At 36.5% G+C, this 20,317-nt stretch overlaps 2 protein-coding genes and 1 non-coding gene across 3 annotated transcripts; 1 reads left to right on the top strand and 2 right to left on the bottom strand.

The window, feature by feature from the left end:
- Nucleotides 1–15,596: 15,596 nt before the first annotated feature.
- LOC104233067 (uncharacterized) lies at nucleotides 15,597–16,067 on the bottom strand. Its single transcript, XM_009786375.2, has one exon. It carries the CDS (start codon nucleotides 16,065–16,067, stop codon nucleotides 15,597–15,599), a length of 471 nt encoding a protein of 156 aa, XP_009784677.2.
- Nucleotides 16,068–17,409: 1,342 nt separating this feature from the next.
- On the bottom strand, nucleotides 17,410–19,856 carry LOC138870503 (uncharacterized). Its single transcript, XM_070148312.1, has 4 exons — nucleotides 19,210–19,856; nucleotides 18,972–19,134; nucleotides 18,651–18,905; nucleotides 17,410–18,549 (listed from the first exon to the last, which is right to left on the bottom strand). Exons 1-4 carry the CDS (start codon nucleotides 19,854–19,856, stop codon nucleotides 17,410–17,412), a joined length of 2,205 nt encoding a protein of 734 aa, XP_070004413.1.
- On the top strand, nucleotides 19,171–19,277 carry LOC138872248 (small nucleolar RNA R71). The gene has a single exon (XR_011400715.1). It is a non-coding gene; the product is annotated as a small nucleolar RNA R71 (small nucleolar RNA).
- Nucleotides 19,857–20,317: the final 461 nt, after the last annotated feature.

Here is a 20,317-nt window from a genome sequence, read left to right as displayed (position 1 = left end):
ATGACTCTATTGATGTTACTAATATATCGTCTCTTGTCGTCTTCTTGAGCCGAGGGTCTCCTGGAAACAGTCTCTCTGCCATCGGGGTAGGGTTAAGGTCTGCATACACATTACCCTGCCCAGACCCCACTAGTGGGATTACACTGGGCCATTGTTGTAGACTAGTGGCTACTTTTGTCCAACATTAAAAATACTGGATAAAAAGTAAATACCACTTTAAAAGTGGTTATCCCATGTAATTTTTACACTTTTCGGAGTGACTAAAAATATACATTTCTCTACAAATTTAATGCGCCAATTGGAGTATTATTATGTAACTAATATGACATGGAACAATACATCGATTAAACACCAAAAGACAAACTTGCGAGCGTGGATGGAATGGATCGAATGGGGTTCGGTAGTGATTTAAAGCACCTAGTTCATGACTAGAGGCTTAAAATTAAGAGAGTTGACCAAAATCAATATTTTGGGTCAACGGACTCGTAATCGGGATTTGAAGATTTCAATAAGTTCATATGATGATTTTAGACTGATACATATATTCAAATTGGATCTCGGGTGGCCCGGGGTTGATTCGGCGCTTTAAGTTGAAAATTGGCAATTTGAAGAATTTAAGAGTTCACAAGTTTGATTTTTATGTTATTGCACTTCGATTCGTATTTTGAGACTTTAATCAAGTCCAATTAGTCATTCAGACTTGTTGGAATAGTTTAGAGGTAAGTATCTTGCTTAACCTCAACTTGAGGAACTATTTTCTAAAATTAGGCTTACATGTTATATGTTATGCGTTTGGGAGTGACGTATATGAGAGATGACGAGCGTATATCCGGGTTCTAAGGTTACAACATACTCGCTGCATATTTTAAGCTTCGTTATGCCTTGTTTTGGTACATACTTTATTTGTGATATGCTTTAGTTATTTGTATAGCTACTTGAGCTTTCTTATTCATGTTGTAAGTCATGTCTACGTTTATTATGCTTTATTTGGACATAATGGCTATTTGTATGTTGGATTATATGTTGGAGATATAGTCGTACGTTATACATATGCATACATCATGCGTAGAGATCATCTCATGTACACATGCATATATCCCTGCATGGTTATTTCTCTGTCCAAGTGCATACATGCTTATCTCTTCATATGCATACATTCCTGCATAAGATTCTTTTATATGGACTAAGATTATAAAACGTGAGTTGTCCGTGTAGTTGAGATGATTATGACACGTGAATTGTCCATGCGATTGATATTGTTATGGCTGGTCTATGTCGTGCTGTTCTTGTGATATTAATATGTTATGGCATGATGAGTTTCTGTGCGGGCGCTTGGATATGGATTTATCCCTCCAAAGTCAGGTGATTACCCATTTTACCTTAGATTCTGTGAGCGCAGGTGATACATGTATTGTGTTTGAGCACATAGGATGTGCTGGATCATGTTGGAGCATATGGGATATGCTGGATATTAGTTATGGTGGAGTCTTGAGCATGCATTGACATTCTAGATTCATGTAGAAGCATTCATGTATATCATCGACATATGCAAATTCATGCATTTTACATATGCATGAGACTTAGCTTGTTAGTGTATTGTTGGACACTTTTAGGGCGTTAATTGATGTATATGTTGAATTTTCGCCATGCATAAATATTTTAGACTCATGTAGAAGTATTCGTATAAATGCTATTTGAAAATTAATGTGAAATTGGGTCTTTAACTCTTTATCATGTATAGACACTCTACATTAAAGTAGAAGTATTCGAGTTAAAGCTACTTGTTATATATCTCCTTTATATGCGGGATTGGGGCATTTTTATATGCTTTTTACCTTGTTATCCAAAAGTATGCTTATTATCATCCTCTTTGAGTGTGAACCTTATTATTAATATCCATTGTTGCTTGGTCGTTTCTCTGTTGTTGTATATGCTTATGAGCTGCACAGGTTATATACAGTGAGTATCTTTGATTAAAACTTTGTCACTACTTCTTTTAAGGTTAGTCTTGATACTTACCAAGTACATGAGTTCAGTTGTACTCATACTATACTTATGTACTTTGCATGCAGAAATTGGGGTTGAGCTATTGCGGAGTTCTAGAGCGAGCGTTGAAGACATTAGCTGCCATCTTGTTCATGGTAGTTTAAAACTTGTATTTGTGTTTATGTATATTCAAACAAATAATGTTTTTTTCTCATACCAACATTGAAGTTCCAAATTTCAGTTGTTCATGACTTGTACGGTTCTTTAAATAGTTTGCATCAAATTTCCTTTTTTATTTTTATTTATTTATTGTTGATCTTCTAATTAGATGATATTATGTTAGTTGGTTTACCTAGCAAATTAAGTTAAATGCCATTACGACTTGCCATCACGACTCGTGGGATTTGTGTGTTTGCTGATATACGTATCTACTTATCAATTTTAGTAGTTTTTTATTTTTGTTAATGTTAAGGGTGTCAAAATTTTATACTGATGGAACTTATATCGAATAGAATTTAACTGTATTTATTGGCTGATTTCTTTTCATAATTACTTGTTTCTAACGACTTGTTTTATATTTTGCATAACTTGTTTCTAAACGACTCCTAATGGCATCTTTGTTGCATCTTGCTCAGTTGCGTCTTCCCTATGTATGCTGCAAAGATCACTTTTCTTCCTTTAGCATGCAGAAGTAACATATACTAGAGACTAGAGACTCTAGATGACAATTTATAGCTTTGAGCTACTTCTTTTAATTTATTTTTCACTCTACTATTTTTCCTTTATTAGTTCTAATACAATTTTCAGATTCTCAATTCATCTATATTGTTACACCTCATGTTTTTGTACGTGAAAGTATGTCGTAAGTCAATTGATTTAAGCTCAGAAATGAGATACTCTTTAAAAGTATATAAAGAGATTTAATGTTGTTACACCCCGTACTTCAGACGTCACTGTCATTATAGGATTATCTAATGTAAACTCAAAAAGGACGAAATCCTTCTACAAGAATAAGAAAGGTTTACTGAAGTCTTAAGTAAGTCAAGATGAATATGAGACTTGTTAATCATGATTTAAATGAGTTTAAAGTCATGATATGGCTATATATGATGTTTTGATATGAAATATAAAGTTTAAGAAAAATCGGATTTAAGTTGCGGAAAAACCGACTAAGGATTTGCCTTGTAATGAAGAGTTTTGAGCAATACATTTCATGTGTTAAATGACGTCTTTTTGGGACATATTATATATCAAAATGAAGGCCTTGGAACCTAGTTCCCAACGGTCCAAACCAATTATTCATACGACATCGGGGTAGAGAAATATGAATTTATAAAATAAGGTCGCCAAGTCACGTCGTCGCACTTCGGAGAAACTGGCAGTTTTATAGGTCAGGTTGCGGCACAGTTTTTTCTCAATCTATTGAGAGTTACATGGATATCTTTATATAGAATTAAAGCTCTATGTGTCTAGTTTCCAACTCTACAAACTGTTTGTCAATACGATGTTGGAGTAGAGAGATACAAGTGCCCAAAATGGCACTGCTCAAGCTGCCAAGCAGGCAGCTTACCCACCTGCTTGGAGAATTGAGGCGGTGGCCTTATCCCCTTATATCTCGTCAACAATACAGATTTTACTCACACCAAAACACTCTCAACATCTCCAAAACCCTCCCTAACATATCCCAAGATCCCAATAACCAAACTCAAGGAAAATCAACTCAAATCATCATTAAAGGTGTTAAAGACTACAAAAGAATGCTTCTATGGTGTTATGGTGTGATTGAGGGATATTGTGGGATAAGTTGAGATAGGGTTTTGAGTTTTAGCTACTATCCAAGGTATGTATAACATCTTCTTGATTGTGCCTAAGGTTAATCTTGTGTTGGTTGTGTTGTTTGAGTGAAAAATCATATGATGCACTTGAAGGGACATAGGATATGGTTGTCTTTTTGGTTGGACCGTTTTGTGGCTAAATATATAGTTTGTGGTGGCTGGAAATTGTGATAAATAATTTGATAATGTTGTGACTACTTTTGTTAAGCTTTTATAGGTGTTAATTAAGTTGATTGAACAAGAAAAGATGAAAAACAAGTGATTGACGATAAAAATTAAGGTGCGGGACGTATGATGCTGTTTTATAAGGCATTTTATGGATGTTTTAAACTAGAAATAATATGGTACATATAAGTATGATATTATGAAGGTTGTAAACTAATTTATGGAATAAGAGTTGGATTCAATTCATATCTTATTATGAGTAAAAATGAGTTTGCCGCTCAATATGATTGTTAAGATAATCAGAGAAACTCACATTGGATTATATTGTTGTTGTTGCTATTGTTGGTTATAGTTGTTGTTGTTGGGCTGTTGATGACCCTTAGTGGTCTTTGGGATGTATTAAAAATAGGGGAGTTGCTGCCCGATTTTCCTCAAGCCGTACGACTAGCCAAATACGATGGTACGACATTATATGTTAACGACAATATCATTTCACTTGTTGTAGATGCAAGACATTGTGTCGAGCTTGGTTGAGTAATAAGGAAGATATCATACAGGTATGTTAAGGCTATCCCTTCTTTCCTTTTGGCATGATCCATATGATACCACGAAATGAGCAAGCACACAACTTTCATAAATGATTCTACTCTTAGAAGTACTAGGGTTGCCTATGTTCTTGATTCCCCATATATCCTACTACCATATTGTCTATTCATGGGTCTCATGACATTCCGAGAGATCTTATTGACTTACTTCATTATGCATTGCACTTATTTATACATGTACATTGACTCATGACCAGATGGCGTTATATACGCGTATATTATATGTATATGAGATATGGGAAAAGGTTATGGTGTTATATACGCACCACCACCTGATCAGCTGGTATACGTTGATGATTTTCCCACAGTTGCTGAGATGATATTATGGGATGCCCTCAGAGGATTGATGATATTATGTATGCATATACCTATGCATGATATGACATTTATACGCACATGTATGACATTATAAATGTTTCATGATTCACAGAGCTATTCAAACTTACAGGTTGAGTCCTTTACTTCATGCTTCTTTCATGTCTTTTACATACTGCTTTCATGCCTTACATACTCGTTACTTTATTTGTGCTAATGTCCCTTTTGCTTGAGGACGCTGTGTTTCATGCCCATAGGTCCCATATTACAGGTTGACAGTCCTCCTAGTAGGCTATCAGCTCAGCAAAAAGGTGTTGTTGCACTCCACTTGCTCCGAAGTTACCTATTTGGTCAATATAATTTGGACATGTATTGACTGGTATGGTGGAGCCATGTCCCGACCTATATGATGTTTATGTACTCTTAGAGGCTTGTAGACAGATGTCATGTACATAGATACTTGTATGTCCTTGTCGGCCTACGTTTTGAGTATACAAATGATCATGTGGGCCTTATAGACCCATATGTCATGTGTATAAGTTTCTATATCATATTGGGTCGTCCTATGTCTAGTATTCCTTTATGTTTTATTCTGGTTATCTCATGATGGACCTTTTGGCCCATTTACCCATGATAGTATGATAACAAAGATAAGTTACGTTGGTACACAGTTGAGTAAGGTACCGGGTGCCCGTCGTGCCCCTTCGGTGTGGGTCATGATAGAAATGGTATCAGAGCAGTTCTGTCCTAGGGATTCTACAAGCTGTGTCTAGTAGAGTCTTGTTTATGGGTGTGTTGTGCACCACACTTATAAGCAGGAGGCTACATGCATTTAGGATTGCCACTCTTTCTTTTTACTCTAGATAGAGCTCCTTTGTAAGAATTCAAACTCCTAAATTATATTTTATATGTAATACAATGAAACCTACATCCAGAAAGAAGATGGTTGGTAAGAGATTGAATGTGGTTGTGGAAAAGTTGAGTTAGAGGAACTTGATTTTGCATTAAGTTTATGATGAGTAAATGTGAGGTCTTCAGCAGATCACGTGTGTACTAAGACGTGTAAGCTTCTTAATAAGGAGCCCTAAGGCATGATTATCTATCTACCTATATGGTAAGAAGAAATAAGAGAATCAGAAGGTAGATACAAGTTTCAATAAGTAAAAGAAGCAAGGTGAAGAAGTGTATGAGGTACCTAGTTAGTGAGATTATCAGTATTTACAATTCAGGCAGAAAAATATAAACATTCTGAGTTACTTTCAATAGTAACAGAGATATATACAATTGGCCACACCCATCTTAATTATGCCCTATGGAAGCTAACAAAAATAGTTTAAAAGAAATATGGCATATCAGGATCCAGCTGGGGTTTAACCCAAATTTGTGGATGGATTGTTATCATTAGCTAACATTTCTGAAGGAAAGTGAAAACGTGGTAACAGATCTCCTTGTGAGACACCTAGATGGTGCACTCTAGAATAGTACAATCATATATGAATACTAGAATGTACAGAAATTTCAGAAGATAGGCTGTTGAATCCTAGAAGGGATAAATATTTACCTTAGTATGATTCCCACCCATAGTAAAAGAGAGAGAGAATTTTAGGCATCCCGAAGAGCTAGTGAGATGAAGCAAGGGGAGCTAATAGTGAAAGAACGTTTTGTTGAAGTTTTCAGAATAACGTGATAGACAGAAATATTAGTCGGAGAATAAGAAGAGAGTAAATAAAGTATTATAAGTAAGATGTGATAAATGGATGATAACGGTAAATCAAAATATGACAGGATGATAGAGTCTACAGTCAAGTGAAGGAAAAGACAAGAGGAGACATGCCTTGAAACTATAAAAGAGTATAAGCCATAAAGTCATATCCTCATTTCGAGAAATAAGTTGGTGACCCGAATGTGATTACGAAAAGGCTATGTTAGACCCCCGGAGTAATAAAAATCAGTATAGGCTGGAGAACAAGATAAACTGAACATGTATTAGGGACCGAACGATTTGATAATAGTCAGCATCATGAGAAATTTAGAGATCGCGTTCTGGTAATAATAGAATGGACAACAGAAGAATAACATTTAAAGGTCATTTAGGAAGAGGCTTCCCTTAAGCGAGCAATGTGAGCAAAGCTAAGCTTAAGGGACTAAATGTGCCAGTTACACTAGGTGTCACCCTTATGCGTAAGGAATTTAGTTATCCCTGGTACAGAAGGGTTATTGTAAGGCTAGTAAGGGTCATTGATGACGCCAAAGATGAAAAGGTAACTATGAAATGGTAAAGAAAGAATGTGGTAAAAAGGGAGAAAGGGATGAGGTTGCCTTTATTCATATCCTATAGATATGTCGCGACTCCAGAAAATTATGCAAGCACGACACTGGAGAAAGGCAGTAAGAGCTCCCGGTCAGGATGTTATTGATAAATAAGTGCGAATGAACCCTTGATACATCAGGAGATAGTACGAGAAGTAAGTTAAGACAAAATAAATAACCCAAGAGAGATAACAAGAAATATAGATATGAGAATGGACTAACAAATAGTTAGTAGTTGATTTAGGAAGAGCCTAGTTATGGCTACATAAGAGGATACAGACAAATCTATAGATTATGCAAGATAAATGTAGGGAACCCTAACATAGTGAATTCAGTCTTGCAAATATGATGTAGTAACCCTTGAGAAATAATAAGATAGGAATTGGGGTAATTAAAGATACCGTACAAGTGTTACGAAAATAAGAAAGAGTGCCACTAAGGAGACAATCAAAATTTGAGTTCAGAAGTAACCCTACGAGCACACGGGCACAGAGGTATGTCACTAAGGTTATTTGTAGGCGAGTAAGAATATCAAAAATTCCTCCCGGTATACAATATAACAAGCTCGCAACTTTACAAGAGCCAGAAGGTCTCCTTAAGTACTACAAAGAAAGACTAGCTGAGGAAATAAGGAAGTAGGCTTCAACTTAAGCATAATGACATAAAGAAGAAATGGTCTTATAACAACAGTATCACAACAACATTGTATGTACTCCATAAGAAGTGGCACCTATCGTGGCTAATAAACGGGAAGAAGAAAAAAAATCAAAAGGTGATATTAGAGATTATATGAGTTATAGGAAATTCAAGTATTCGTGGTCAATAAGATAAGCCAAGTATTCATGCAACAAGTGGCAGAACGATCAGGAAAAGTAATTGCTTACATTTAAATACAACTGAGAAGGCACAAAAGGAAATCTATAGTGCTAGCAAGTTACAGGAAGGTTGCGAGTAGTATAAATAGATAAGTGTAGATCGCAAGATAAAGTATCGTAGAGCGACAAGGTTTTAGGTAGATAGGAGTAAGGATAAGAAAAGGTGAGTGAGAAGGTGAAAAAGATAGGTAAGGCTTTGGGATTAAGCCCATCAGAACAAGAGAATTAATGGTTTCCGTAAGTTATAGAAAGCTCGGTAGATCCTGAATGAACTCAGAGGAGTCTAAGGCTGGGAGCAATTAGAAGAGATGAAATGCTGTCGTGGTAGTAAAATGAGGGTGTAATTGTGATAAATAAGAGGATGAAGTTTGGTCCTTCGATTGAGTAATCATTTAAAGAAAAGGGATTTCATGGATGGCACGATATTAGAATACCCCATAAGATGAATCACGTTGGAATGATATGAAGTACAGTTATTGAAGTATAGTATCACCCTGTGATGACCCAAAAGGTCATCACTTGTTTTAAAATAAATTCTGCATTCCGAGGCCTTAAAGACCTCTTTCAACACCACCTCAATTTATGTGTGCAGTCCGAGCGCGTAGCCGGAAAGCTATTATGTGGAAATCTGTGAAAACGTTGAAATTTTGACTTAAAATGCATTTAAGTTGACTTCGGTCAACATTTTGGGTAAACGGACCCGGACCCATGATTTGATGGTCCCGGAGGGTCCATGGAAAAATATGGGACTTGGGCGTATGCCCGAAATCGGATTCCGATGTCCCAAGCCCGAGAAATGAATTTTTTAAAGAAAATTATTTTCTGGAAATTTCTATGAGTTTTGGAAATGAAATGCATTAAGAGTTTGATGGTATTGGGCTCGTATTCTAGTTCTGGAGCCCGGTACAGATCTTATATGTGAAATAAGATGTGTATGTGAAATTTGGTAAGAAACGGAAGTCGTTTGAGGTGATTCGGACCCGTAGTTGTAAAAATTTCCTACTTTGAAAGTTTTCAGATTTTTCTTAGATTTCAATGCTAAATTCGTTGTTTAAGAGGTTATTTTGGCGATTTGATCGCACAGATAAGTTCATATGATGTTTTTGAGTTAGTACGTAATGTTTGGTTTGGAGCCTCGAGGGATCGGGTGAGTTTCAGATGGGTTTCGAAAAGTTTTTGAACTATGGAAAATTGCAGGTTTCTGTTGTTCAGTGCCCAGGGATTTTGTTCTTCGCGTTCGCGTGGTTCCACTCGCGAACGCGTAAGGCTGAGGGGGGATTACCCTTCGCGAACACGTCGAGGCACTCGCGAACGCGTAAGGTTAAAGGCCTGGGGGAGGGGTTCACATTTTGTTCTACGCGAACGCGGCCACTTGCCCGCAAATGCGAAGGCTCGAGGGGTCAAAGCTCCGCGAAAGCGAAGGTCACTGGGGCCTAACCCATCGCAAACACGACAGGACTATCGCGAACGTGATGAAGGCCTGTTCAGTGATTTTAAAACAGAAGCAAAAACGGGACTTAATCAAAATTTCATAACTTCTTCTTCCAAACTCCAAATTGGGCGATTTTTAAAAGGGTATTTCACCACCAATTCATAGGTATGTAATTTTAGACTCATTTTCTACAATTTCCATTAACACCCATTGGATTTCTAGGCCTATGTCATATTTGTAAGGGTAGAAAATTAAGGATTTGGGTAGAGTTAGGGCTTTTTGTATATTTGGGATTTAGACCTCATTTTGTGGTAGAATTTTGGAACTAATTATATATTCGGTCTCGTGGGTGAATGGGTAATCGGATTTTGGTCTGAACCTCGTGTTTTGACCCAGCGGGTCCGGGGTCAATTTTTGACTTTTTGGGAAGAATGATGGGAATTCTATAACTGAGCATTGGAATTGGATTGTTTAGCATTTATTGATGTTGTTAAATAAATTTGGACTAGATACGAGTTGTTTGGAGGCGAATTCTAAAGGAAAAGCGGTGTTTGAGGCTTGAGTTGGCCGTGGAAGTTCGAGGTAAGTGTTTGGTCTAACCTTAGCTTGAGGGATTAAGAGTTGTGTTCTATTTGCTACTTGTTTCTTGTTGAGTAGGATGTATAGGTATGGTGACGAGTATCTATACGTTGGTGCCGAGCATGACCGTGAGTCTCAAATTGTAATTTATTGTGTTCTTAAATAATACTACGGATGCTTAAATTGATGATCCTCTGAATTGAGCAAGAATTATGATTATTCTCGTGGAAATTACTTATTGTTGAGTATTGGTGTTAGCTGAGGTAGTTAGATGTTGGAACAAGTTTGGTTATAGCTGTTTCTCCCTTGCCGGGACATATTTACTTATACTGTCGATTCCCTTGCCGGGATAGTGTAGTTCTTTATTGATCCCTTGCCGGGTCTCTTGTTATTATTGTTGTTGATTGTATATGTGGATTGGGTTGCGCACCACAACAATGTTATATTTGGATCGGGTTGCACGCCGCAACAATGATAAATGATATGGATCGGGTTGCACGCCACAACAGTGTTATTATATGTTGGGATCGGGTTGCGCGCCGCAACAATTGATGATACACGTGTTTATAGATTAGAGACAAGTTCCTTATTATTTTGCTGTGAATTTTAAGTTGTCCTTATGCCCTTACTCTTGATTTACTGTTGATATTGATATACCCCCGCAACATGTACCCCCTCCCATCTTTACTTGTTATTCTTGTTTTATTTTCCGTTGCATATTATATAACTGCACAAGTTTATCCGGTAGTCTAGTCCTAGCCTCGTCACTACTTCATCGAGGTTAGGCTAGGCACTTACCAGCACATGGGGTCGGTTGTGCTGATGCTACACTCTACACTATGTGCAGATCCCGGAGCAGCTTTTGGACAGTAGCATTTGGGGCGGCTGCCTTGAGTCCGGCTAGATATCCCGAGGTAGTCCTGCAGGCGTCCCCAGGCACGACGTTCTCTTCTATCTTATTATGTATTCTGTTTTCAGTTGTTTCCGACACAGATTGTCCTTCCTTTTCAGACAGTTTCTTGTATAATTCATAGACAGTCCGTGATATTGTGACACCGGATTTTGGGTAGAGACGTATGTTAGCATTGTCGTACTGGCTTTGGTTATTCTATCAGATTAAGTCTTCCGCTTGATTTTATTTATCGTTAATATTTCAATGTTGATTACCTGTTAATTCAAATTGTTAAAAAGGGCTAAAATAAAAGAGTTAGTGATTCTTTATTTAGCGGCTTGCCTAGCTTCTACGAGTAGGTGCCATCACGACTCCCGAGGGTGGGAAATCGGGGTCGTGACAAGTTGGTATCAGAGCTCTAGGTTACATAGGTCTCACAATTCACGGAAAAGCTTAGTAGAGTCTGAGGGATCGGTACAGAGATGTCTGTATTTATCCCCTAGAGGCTACAGAGTTAGGAAAAACTTCATATTTATTCTTTCTTGTCGTGCGATTTGGTTTCTCAATGCTAATTGAATTTTTACTATGTTCTTTCGCAGATGGCAGGAACACGCGCTTCCTCATCCATCGATCAGCAGCTCCCTCGAGGGGCAGAGGACGAGGCCGAGGCCGTGCTAGTGGCCGAGGTAGGGGAAAAGCTCAGCCGAGAGCAGCAGCACCAGCGGCAGAGCCTCAGGTTGACTTTGATGATGAGGTTCTAGCCCAGACAGTTCCGGTGGGCCCAGTTCAAGTCCCAGAGGGGTTTATTGCTACCCCATTACTCCAGGATGCTCTGGTCCGTCTAGTGGGCCTTGTAGAGAGTGTCACCTGGACATGCTTTCTTCTCGTAGCCCCAGCCGTCTCTCAGGCTGGAGGAGGAGCCCAGACTCCTGCTACTCGCACTCCAGAGCAGGTAGCTCCCTAGTTTCAGACTCCAGCAGCTCAGCCAGTTGGAGCAGTTCCACCGGGTGTGGTAGCTCAGACCGGTGATGGACTAGCTATGTTTGTCGATGCCTTGTGGAGGTTGGACAGGTTCACCAAGCTCTTCACTACTACCTTCAGCGGTGCATCTTCTGAGAATCCCCAGGATTATCAGACAGCTGTCATGAGGTTCTCAGGGATAGTAAAGACCAATGGGGTCGATTTTGCTACTTTTTGCTTATCTGGATCTACCAAGACTTGGTGGAGAGATTATTGCTTGGCTAGACAAGACGGATCACCAGCCTTGACTTGGGAGCAGTTTACCCAGCTATTTCTGGAGAAGTTTCTCCCTATTACTCTGAGAGAGATCTATCGGAGGCAGTTTGAGTGTCTCCAGCAAGGTTCTATGACTGTTAGTCAGTATGAGACCAGATTCATCAACTTGGCATGTCATGCTCTTATCATACTTCCCACCGAGAGAGAGAGAGAGAGGGTGAGGAGGTTCATTGAGGGCCTTATCCAGCCTATTCGACTTCAGATGGCCAAGGAGACTGGGAGTGAGATTTCTTTCCAGGAGGCGGCCAATGTGGCCAGGAGAGTTGAGATGGTTCTATCGCAGGGAGGTGGTCAGGGGTCTAATAAGAGGCCTCGTCATTTAGGCCGATTCAGTGGTACCTCGTCTGGAGGAAGAGATTCGTATGGTAGAGGCCATCCTCCTAGGCCTTTTTAGTTAGCCCTTCAGGTTTCTCACGGTGCTTCATGTGGGCTGACAAGGTCAATGCGTATAAGATTTTGCTACTCGTACACTATCAAATTCTAGTATAGTTTATGATATCATCCCACCAAGACTGGAGAATCTAGCTACAAACTTATAATGTTCTTACTACTGTTTGAGAGAATCAAATTGATGAAGTTTTGTTTGTTGAAAATTTAAATTGCTTAAGTTGAAACTAAATAACTTTCGGAAGATTTATATTTAAAAAGAGTTGGGAATCATTGAATTCACTTGATAGCATGATAATAATAAAATCTTAGCTTCTACATATATTTCTCTTAGGAATAACTGTTTATTGCTAATACAATTATATTTTGCTCACTAAGAAATAATCAATTAACAACACTCCGCGAGATTATGTAAATCAATTGATATATTACTTGTGATGATTAAACCGAAATAATTTTCTTGCCTGAATTGTGCTAAAAGATAGCAAAAACCTCTTGCGATTACTTTTTACTAAAAATCAATAATCTTGCCAACTACAACTCCTCCGTGAGAATTAGAATGGAAGTAAGCAAGATTACAGACTTGGAATGATAGCTTAAAAAGAATTACTCTCAATCTATTATTTTACCCAATAGTTATCGTATATTAATTTTGCTTCGTGAGAATTACAAAATTGATATACAACTAACTTTGGAAAATAAATAGATAGAAGTGATAATAATTAATTAAAACTAATATTCCAACACAATATAGAAATATAATTAGAAAGTTTCAGGTCAAGCATGTAGTAAAATTGAGATTAATATTATAACGCTATCGAGCTTCATCAACTATCCCAACAAAAGAGATTACTCCATTATGGAGTATTTAAATCTCACAAAGAAAGAAATTCTTAAAATACTATCAACACTCTTAGAAAATTCAAAGACTACAAGATAAAATGAAATAGATAAAGAAAGAAGCAAAGACCAAAACTAGAGAAAAGTTGTTAATTAGGCACAAATGATCCCTCCCCCCCTTTCAACACAAACATCCTATTTATAGAAATCAAATCTCATAAGGTGCCACGATGTCTCGTGGTTCTTTTGCCATGATGCGTCGTGCTTCTATTGCCATGATGCGTCGTGCTTCTATTGCCATGATGCCTCGTAGTTCTTTTGCCATGATGCCTCGTGCTTCTCTTTTATTCCTTTATTTGCTTTATCATGATATTTTTATTTCCTGCAAAATACTATTAGAAAATACAGATAATTGACATATTATATGTATATTATTTAAAATAATTTATTTGTAAGTATATAATATATGAATATTTTATAGTCATCAAACTCCCCCGCACTTGAATCCTTGCTCGTCCTCGAGGCAGTAATTTTATTAATAATTGTTGTTTCTTGTACAATATAAAAGTAAAAAAAAATAAAGTTTCACATAAAATTCAAAACCTATAAGTTTTTCAAGTCGCCAAATCTATACCTTGTTTCTGCTTCTGCTTTTGTTTGCCAAAAACTTTCAACTCCTCTTTTGATGAACCTTTTGAGATTGATAACATTATGATTACAATTTCGTGTTTCTCAAATTTTGTCCATAGGCTTGCCCTTTATGTCAGTCTCCACTAATGTAGAATCAACACTAATTTCTAAAATTATTTTAGGACTTTTTCAAGCTTGTAATGATAGGCTTAATGCTGGTAAGGTAAAAGGATATATTTGTAGTGACTTTGTTCCATCCAGCTTTATTATGAGAGCCGATTATTTTACCAAAGTAACTATGTACAACTCAACACAAGAAATAACTCTAGAGATTGGGCTAAAGGTCCCGGTCTCCTATTTCATAATTAATATCACTTAAGTCATCATTTCTCTCAATAGATTTCTTAAATTCAAGCTTCTTGAACCAATAATTTATTTTACAGGTATATACACCTTGTTTTCCTCTTTTTTTTAAGAGTGAAATAGAACATTTACTCCATAAGTATTCCTTCATCGCTTGCTTTAATAATCATTTTTGCTCAACTATAACTGGAAGGATTATCAATCTTTTTGTAAGGTAAACCAATATGGTGTATCAATAAAAGTTGGTTTATCCCTCGTTTTTTTTGTTTTTTGGTCTCAAAGTTGGGTCCTAAAAGGTAAAATATAAATATTTGTGGTTAAAAATAAATAGGCTAAAAAGTGTGTCAAAGATAGCCTAATTTCATTCTAAAAATAGCTAGAATTTCGCTTTGATAGACATTTGGGGCAAGTTCTAGCAAAATTTTATTGATTCTACCTGTTGAGATCATAATGCTTCTCAATTCCAATACTTTCTCAAATTTGGAGATACTCGTTCTTGCATTCACAAAAATAAAATCACAAACTTGGAAGTTATATGGCAAAATGAAAAAAATTATGTTTGAAAAATATGTAAACTTTTATTTTAAAACTTTAATATTGTACAAGAACAACAATTAAGAATAAAATAAAAGATGAATATATATATGTGTGTATATATATATATATATGAGAGAGAGAAGAAAAAACTTGAAAGAGTGTGTGACAACACATATTTTTATATGTAATAGACTGACTAATTTAAGACTTTATTAGTCATTTGGTCCTGGTTTAAATATAAACCAACAAATTTACATGTGCCAACATTTTGAATTGATTCATTAAATGGTTAATCAACCAGTTACTTAGGCATACTGATCACCATGGAGTTACTCCTCCACAGGTGACTCTGTTTTTGTAGAGGCCTTCATGAGATGTTCTAGTTGTACAATAACCTGGATATTGACCAGATTAATTGATTAAGTATTTAATTACCCAAATATATGTCAGGCTTATGAGGCTCCACTGCTTCTCCCTCAATGGCTACGAGTTTTGTATCTTGGTTCTGAGTTTAACGTCATCAGCTCGACTTATTAATTGCGGAATTCATCAGTCTATCAAAGTAACCGATGGATGTTGTTCAAAATGTCTTCCATAGTAAAATTTTAGCATGTGACCATTTACCTTAAACTTGTCTCCTCCATTTTTCTGAATTTCAATTGCCCCGTATGGAGTAACACCTGTAACATTGTAAGGACCTGTCCACCTAGATTTTAATTTTCCTGGGAATAACCTGAGTCGGCTATTGTAAAGATGTACCTGATCTCCAATTTTGAAACTCTTTGGTCGGATCAATTTGTCATGCCATATTTTTGTTTTTTCTTTAAAAATTTTAGCATTTTCATAGGCTCCCAATCTCAGTACTTCCAATTCATTAACCTGAATAAATCGCTTTTTACCAGCGGAGGTTAAATCAAAGTTCAGTGCTTTCAATGCCCAAAAAGCTTTATGTTCTAATTCTACGGGAAAATAACAAGCTTTTCCAAAGACTAATCTATATGGAGATGTTCCAATTGGCATTTTGAATGTCGTTCAGTACGCCCATAATGCATCATCTAATTTTAAAGCCCAGTCTTTTCTTGAAACTCCAACCATTTTTTCAAGAATTCTTTTTAACTCGCGATTGGAAACCTCAACTTGCCCTTGAGTTTGAGCATGATATGGTGTTCCTGTTTTGTGAGTCACATTATATTTTGACAGTAAACAAAAAAAAATGTCTATTGATAAAATGAGTTCCTTGATCACTAGTGATGACTCGCGGCGTGCCAAATCTAGTAAAAATATTTTTTCTAAGAAAATTGCACACTATACGAGCATCATTATTCCTTGTGGGGATGACTTCAACCCATCTTGACACATAATCCACAACCACAAGGATATATTCAAAAGAGTGAGAAGAAGGAAAAGGACCCATAAAATCTATTCCCCAAACATAAAATATTTCACATACCTATATTGATTGCAGAGGCATCTCATCTCTCTTGGTGATATACCCTGTTCTCTGACTCCTGTCACATTATGCTACATATGCTCGATCATCTTTAAAGAGTGGTCCAGAAGAATCCGGCTTTTGAAACTTTAAAAGTCGTTCGATTTGCTGCATAATGTCCTCCAATTGCTCCATCATGACGGTGATATAGAATTTTATTCATATCTTCTTTAGGTACACACCTTCTAATGACATTATCAAATGACATTCTCCTATAGGCATATGTTCCATGAGGGCATGTGAAGGTTGTCTTATCTTGATCTTCTGGTGCAATTGGTATCTGATTATATCCTGAATAGCCATCAAGAAAACAGTAAAAACCATATCCGGCAATTCTTTCCAACATTTGATCAATAAATGGCAAAGGAAAATGATCTTTTCTAGTGACATCATTGAGACGTCTGTAATCAATACAGACTCTCCATCCTGTAACAGTCCTGGTAGGTATGAGCTCATTATTTTTATTTTTTATAACTGTCATACCTCCTTGCTTTGGTACTACCTGAACGGGACTTACCCACGAGCTGTCAGAAATGGGGTATATAATACTTGCTGCCAACAACTTTACGATCTCTTTTTTCACTACTTCATGCATTGCTGGATTCAATCTTCTTTGCGGCTGGACTGTTGGCTTGTAGCTATCCTCCATGAGGATTCTGTGTGTACAAAAAGCCGGACTAATCCCTTTAATATCTTCTACAGTCCACCCCAAGGCTCCTTTGTGTGCTTTCAATACTTTAATCAAACTATTTTCTTGTTCTGCAGTAAGAGAAGATGAAATAATTACTGGAAATAATTCTTGCTCAAGATAAACATATTTCAAATGAGAAGGTAGAGTTTTGAGTTCAATTTTTGATTGAACTTTTTCGGATTTCATCTCTTCTTCTTCTGAATCTTTGTCCAATATTTCTTTCTGATAGTGGGATCATCGTCCTGTGTGGTGCCTGATTTGACCAAGCATCTTTCTATTGAATTTGAAATTAATTGATCATCTTTTAATTCATCTGTAAGATAACTAATCATGTCAATTGAAAAACATGAAGATGATGTTTCATCTCCTGAATATCTTAGTATCTTTTGCATATCAAATATGACTCTTTCTTCATCAACTCTTAAAATTAATTGTCCTTGATGAACATCTATAATTGCTCTTCCTGTAGCAAGAAATGGTCTACCTAAAATTATTGGTTCATTAGGACATTCTTTCATTTCAAGCACTATAAAATCTACAGGGAAAACAAACTTATCTACTCTTACGAGTACATTTTCAATTATTCCCTTAGGTTTCTTAGTACTTTGATCTACAAACTGAAGAGAAACACTTGTGTCTTTTATTTCACCAAGATCTAACTTTTTAAAGATAGAAAATGGCATCAAATTTATTGAAGCTCCAGAATCACAAAGTGCTTTTTCAAAATATACTCCTCTCAAAGTGCATGGAATTGTAAAACTGCCTGGATCACCAAGTTTTTGTGGAAGCTTATTTTGAAGTATAGCACTGAATTTTTTCGTAAGCATTACCACAAAAACTTCTTCTAATTTTCTTTTACTTGACAAATTTAAAAATTTGGCATATGAAGGCATTTGCAACAAAGCATCAGTAAAATGAATATTGATATGAATTTGTTTTAAAATCTCCATAAATTTTGCAAATTGGTTGTCAAGCTTTTCTCTTTTCATTTTTTGTGGAAAGGGAATAGTCACAGGGAGAGGAGTCAATTTTTCAATATTTTTTTCTTCTTTTTTCTTGACTTCATTCTTTTTAGATGGTTCAGAGGGTATTTCAACATTCTTACCGTTGTTTACCTGTTGTTCTGACTGGTCTACATAGGGTTCATCAAGATCCTTACCTGACCGTAAGGTGATGGCCTTAAGGTGCTCTTTTGGGTTTTTCTCTGTATTGCTTGGTAAAGGACCTTGAATCTTTTCTGAAACAAGAGCTGCCAATTGGCTCAACTGTATTTCCAGATTTTTGAGGGATGATTTTTGGATCTCCATCTTTTCATCAGTGACCTTAATATACTTATACAGAAGATCATTAAGACTTGAATGAGCTTGTTGAGGCCTTTGCTGATAGGGCCCTGCTTGTTGATAAGGTCTAAAGTTTGATTGACCATGGTTTGGATTCTGGTATCCGGGTGGATCCTGTATTTGTTGCTTCTGTAAGCTTTGAGAGTTCTCTGCACCATTTGGATTGCTCCCTGAAATCCTGGATGTTTTTGTGTCATTGAACTTCCAAAAGGATACTGCTTGTAACCGATGACATTGACATGTTCATCATTGTGATTGATTGCTTGACATTCATGGTTCTGCTGATTTCCTCCACACATGTCACAAGCCTCAGATTGGCTTGGTTTTTGTGTATTCACCTGAAAAGTTTCAAACTTTTGTGCCAAAGAAATAATTTGCTATATTAGTGTATTTAAAGCATCAACCTGATTTACTGTAGCGGCCTTCTTGATAATTATACGCTCAGATGGCCATTGGATGTCATTCTCAGAAATTTCATTCAGCAATTGCAATGCTTCCTCTGTTGTTTTTCCCATTATTGAACCTCCTTCAGCTGCATCTATCACATTTCTAGAAGAGGGTTTTAGCCTGTGATAAAAAATATACAATTGCATATGTTCAGGAATATCGTGGTGTGGACATTTTCTTAACATTGCTTTTAACCTTTCCCAAGCTTGATAAACTGACTCTGTGTCAGTCTGCAAGAAATTAGATATGTCTTGTCTTAACTTTGTAGTTTTAGCAGGGGAAAAATATTTGTTTAAAAATTTCTGAGTCATTTGATCCCATGTGGTAATGGAACCTTGTGGCAAACTTCGCAACCACGTATTGGCATCTCCTTTTAAAGAGAAAGGAAATAGCCTTAACTTGATAGCTTCAGGAGGTACTCCATTATACTTAGCTGTTTCAACAAGTTCCAAAAAGTCAACTAAATGACTGTGTGGATCTTCACTTGCGTCTCCAGTGAAGATGCAAGACTGTTGAATTGTTTGAATCAGGCCAGTCCTGATTTCAAAGTTGTTGGATGCCACTGGAGGTTTTCTGATACTAGATTCACAGTTGAAGCGGTCAGGTCTAGCATAATCCCTTAGGATTCTGTTTGCTGGCCTTGGTGCCACTTCATCAAATTGATCCTCTATTTGGACTGGTGGTGGTACTTCGCGTGGGTTGATATTTTCTACTTTCTGATTCTCCATACCTTCACAAGCTATGCTTTGGGAAGATAATTCTTGTCCTTTCCTGCGCAATCGAAGAGATCTTTCAATTTCAGGATCGTAATTGACCAACTCTTTTATAGAAGAGCGGGTCATAAACTACTCAAAATTCTAAAAAAAACAAACTGAACTTAACTTCTAAAGTGGTAGTAATAGTAGTACTTAGAAGAAAATAATTAAAAGAAAGTGATGAATAACAAGGACAACAAAGATTACAAAGATGACAAAAATAATAAGCGATCAAATAAAAATAGTAGTATGATAATGTTGTTGTTGTTGTTGTTGTTATTATTATTATTATTATTATTATTATTATTATTATTATTATTATTATTATTATTATTAATAGTAGTAGTAGTAGTAGTAGTATATGATAATAGTAATTATATTAGTACTAATTAGCAATAGATGTTATGGAAAAAAATGGTAAACGAAATCAGTTAGTAGTAACAGTAACTAAAGATGAAAAATAATAATATAATACTAATATAGAATATAGTTACAAGTAGTACTAGTATTAATAATAGTGACTGCTATGCTATAATGATGATAAGAAG

Source organism: Nicotiana sylvestris, chromosome 6 (genome assembly GCF_000393655.2).
Source record: "Nicotiana sylvestris chromosome 6, ASM39365v2, whole genome shotgun sequence".
NCBI lineage: Eukaryota > Viridiplantae > Streptophyta > Magnoliopsida > Solanales > Solanaceae > Nicotiana > Nicotiana sylvestris.
This window is presented reverse-complemented; position numbering and strand designations above follow the sequence as displayed.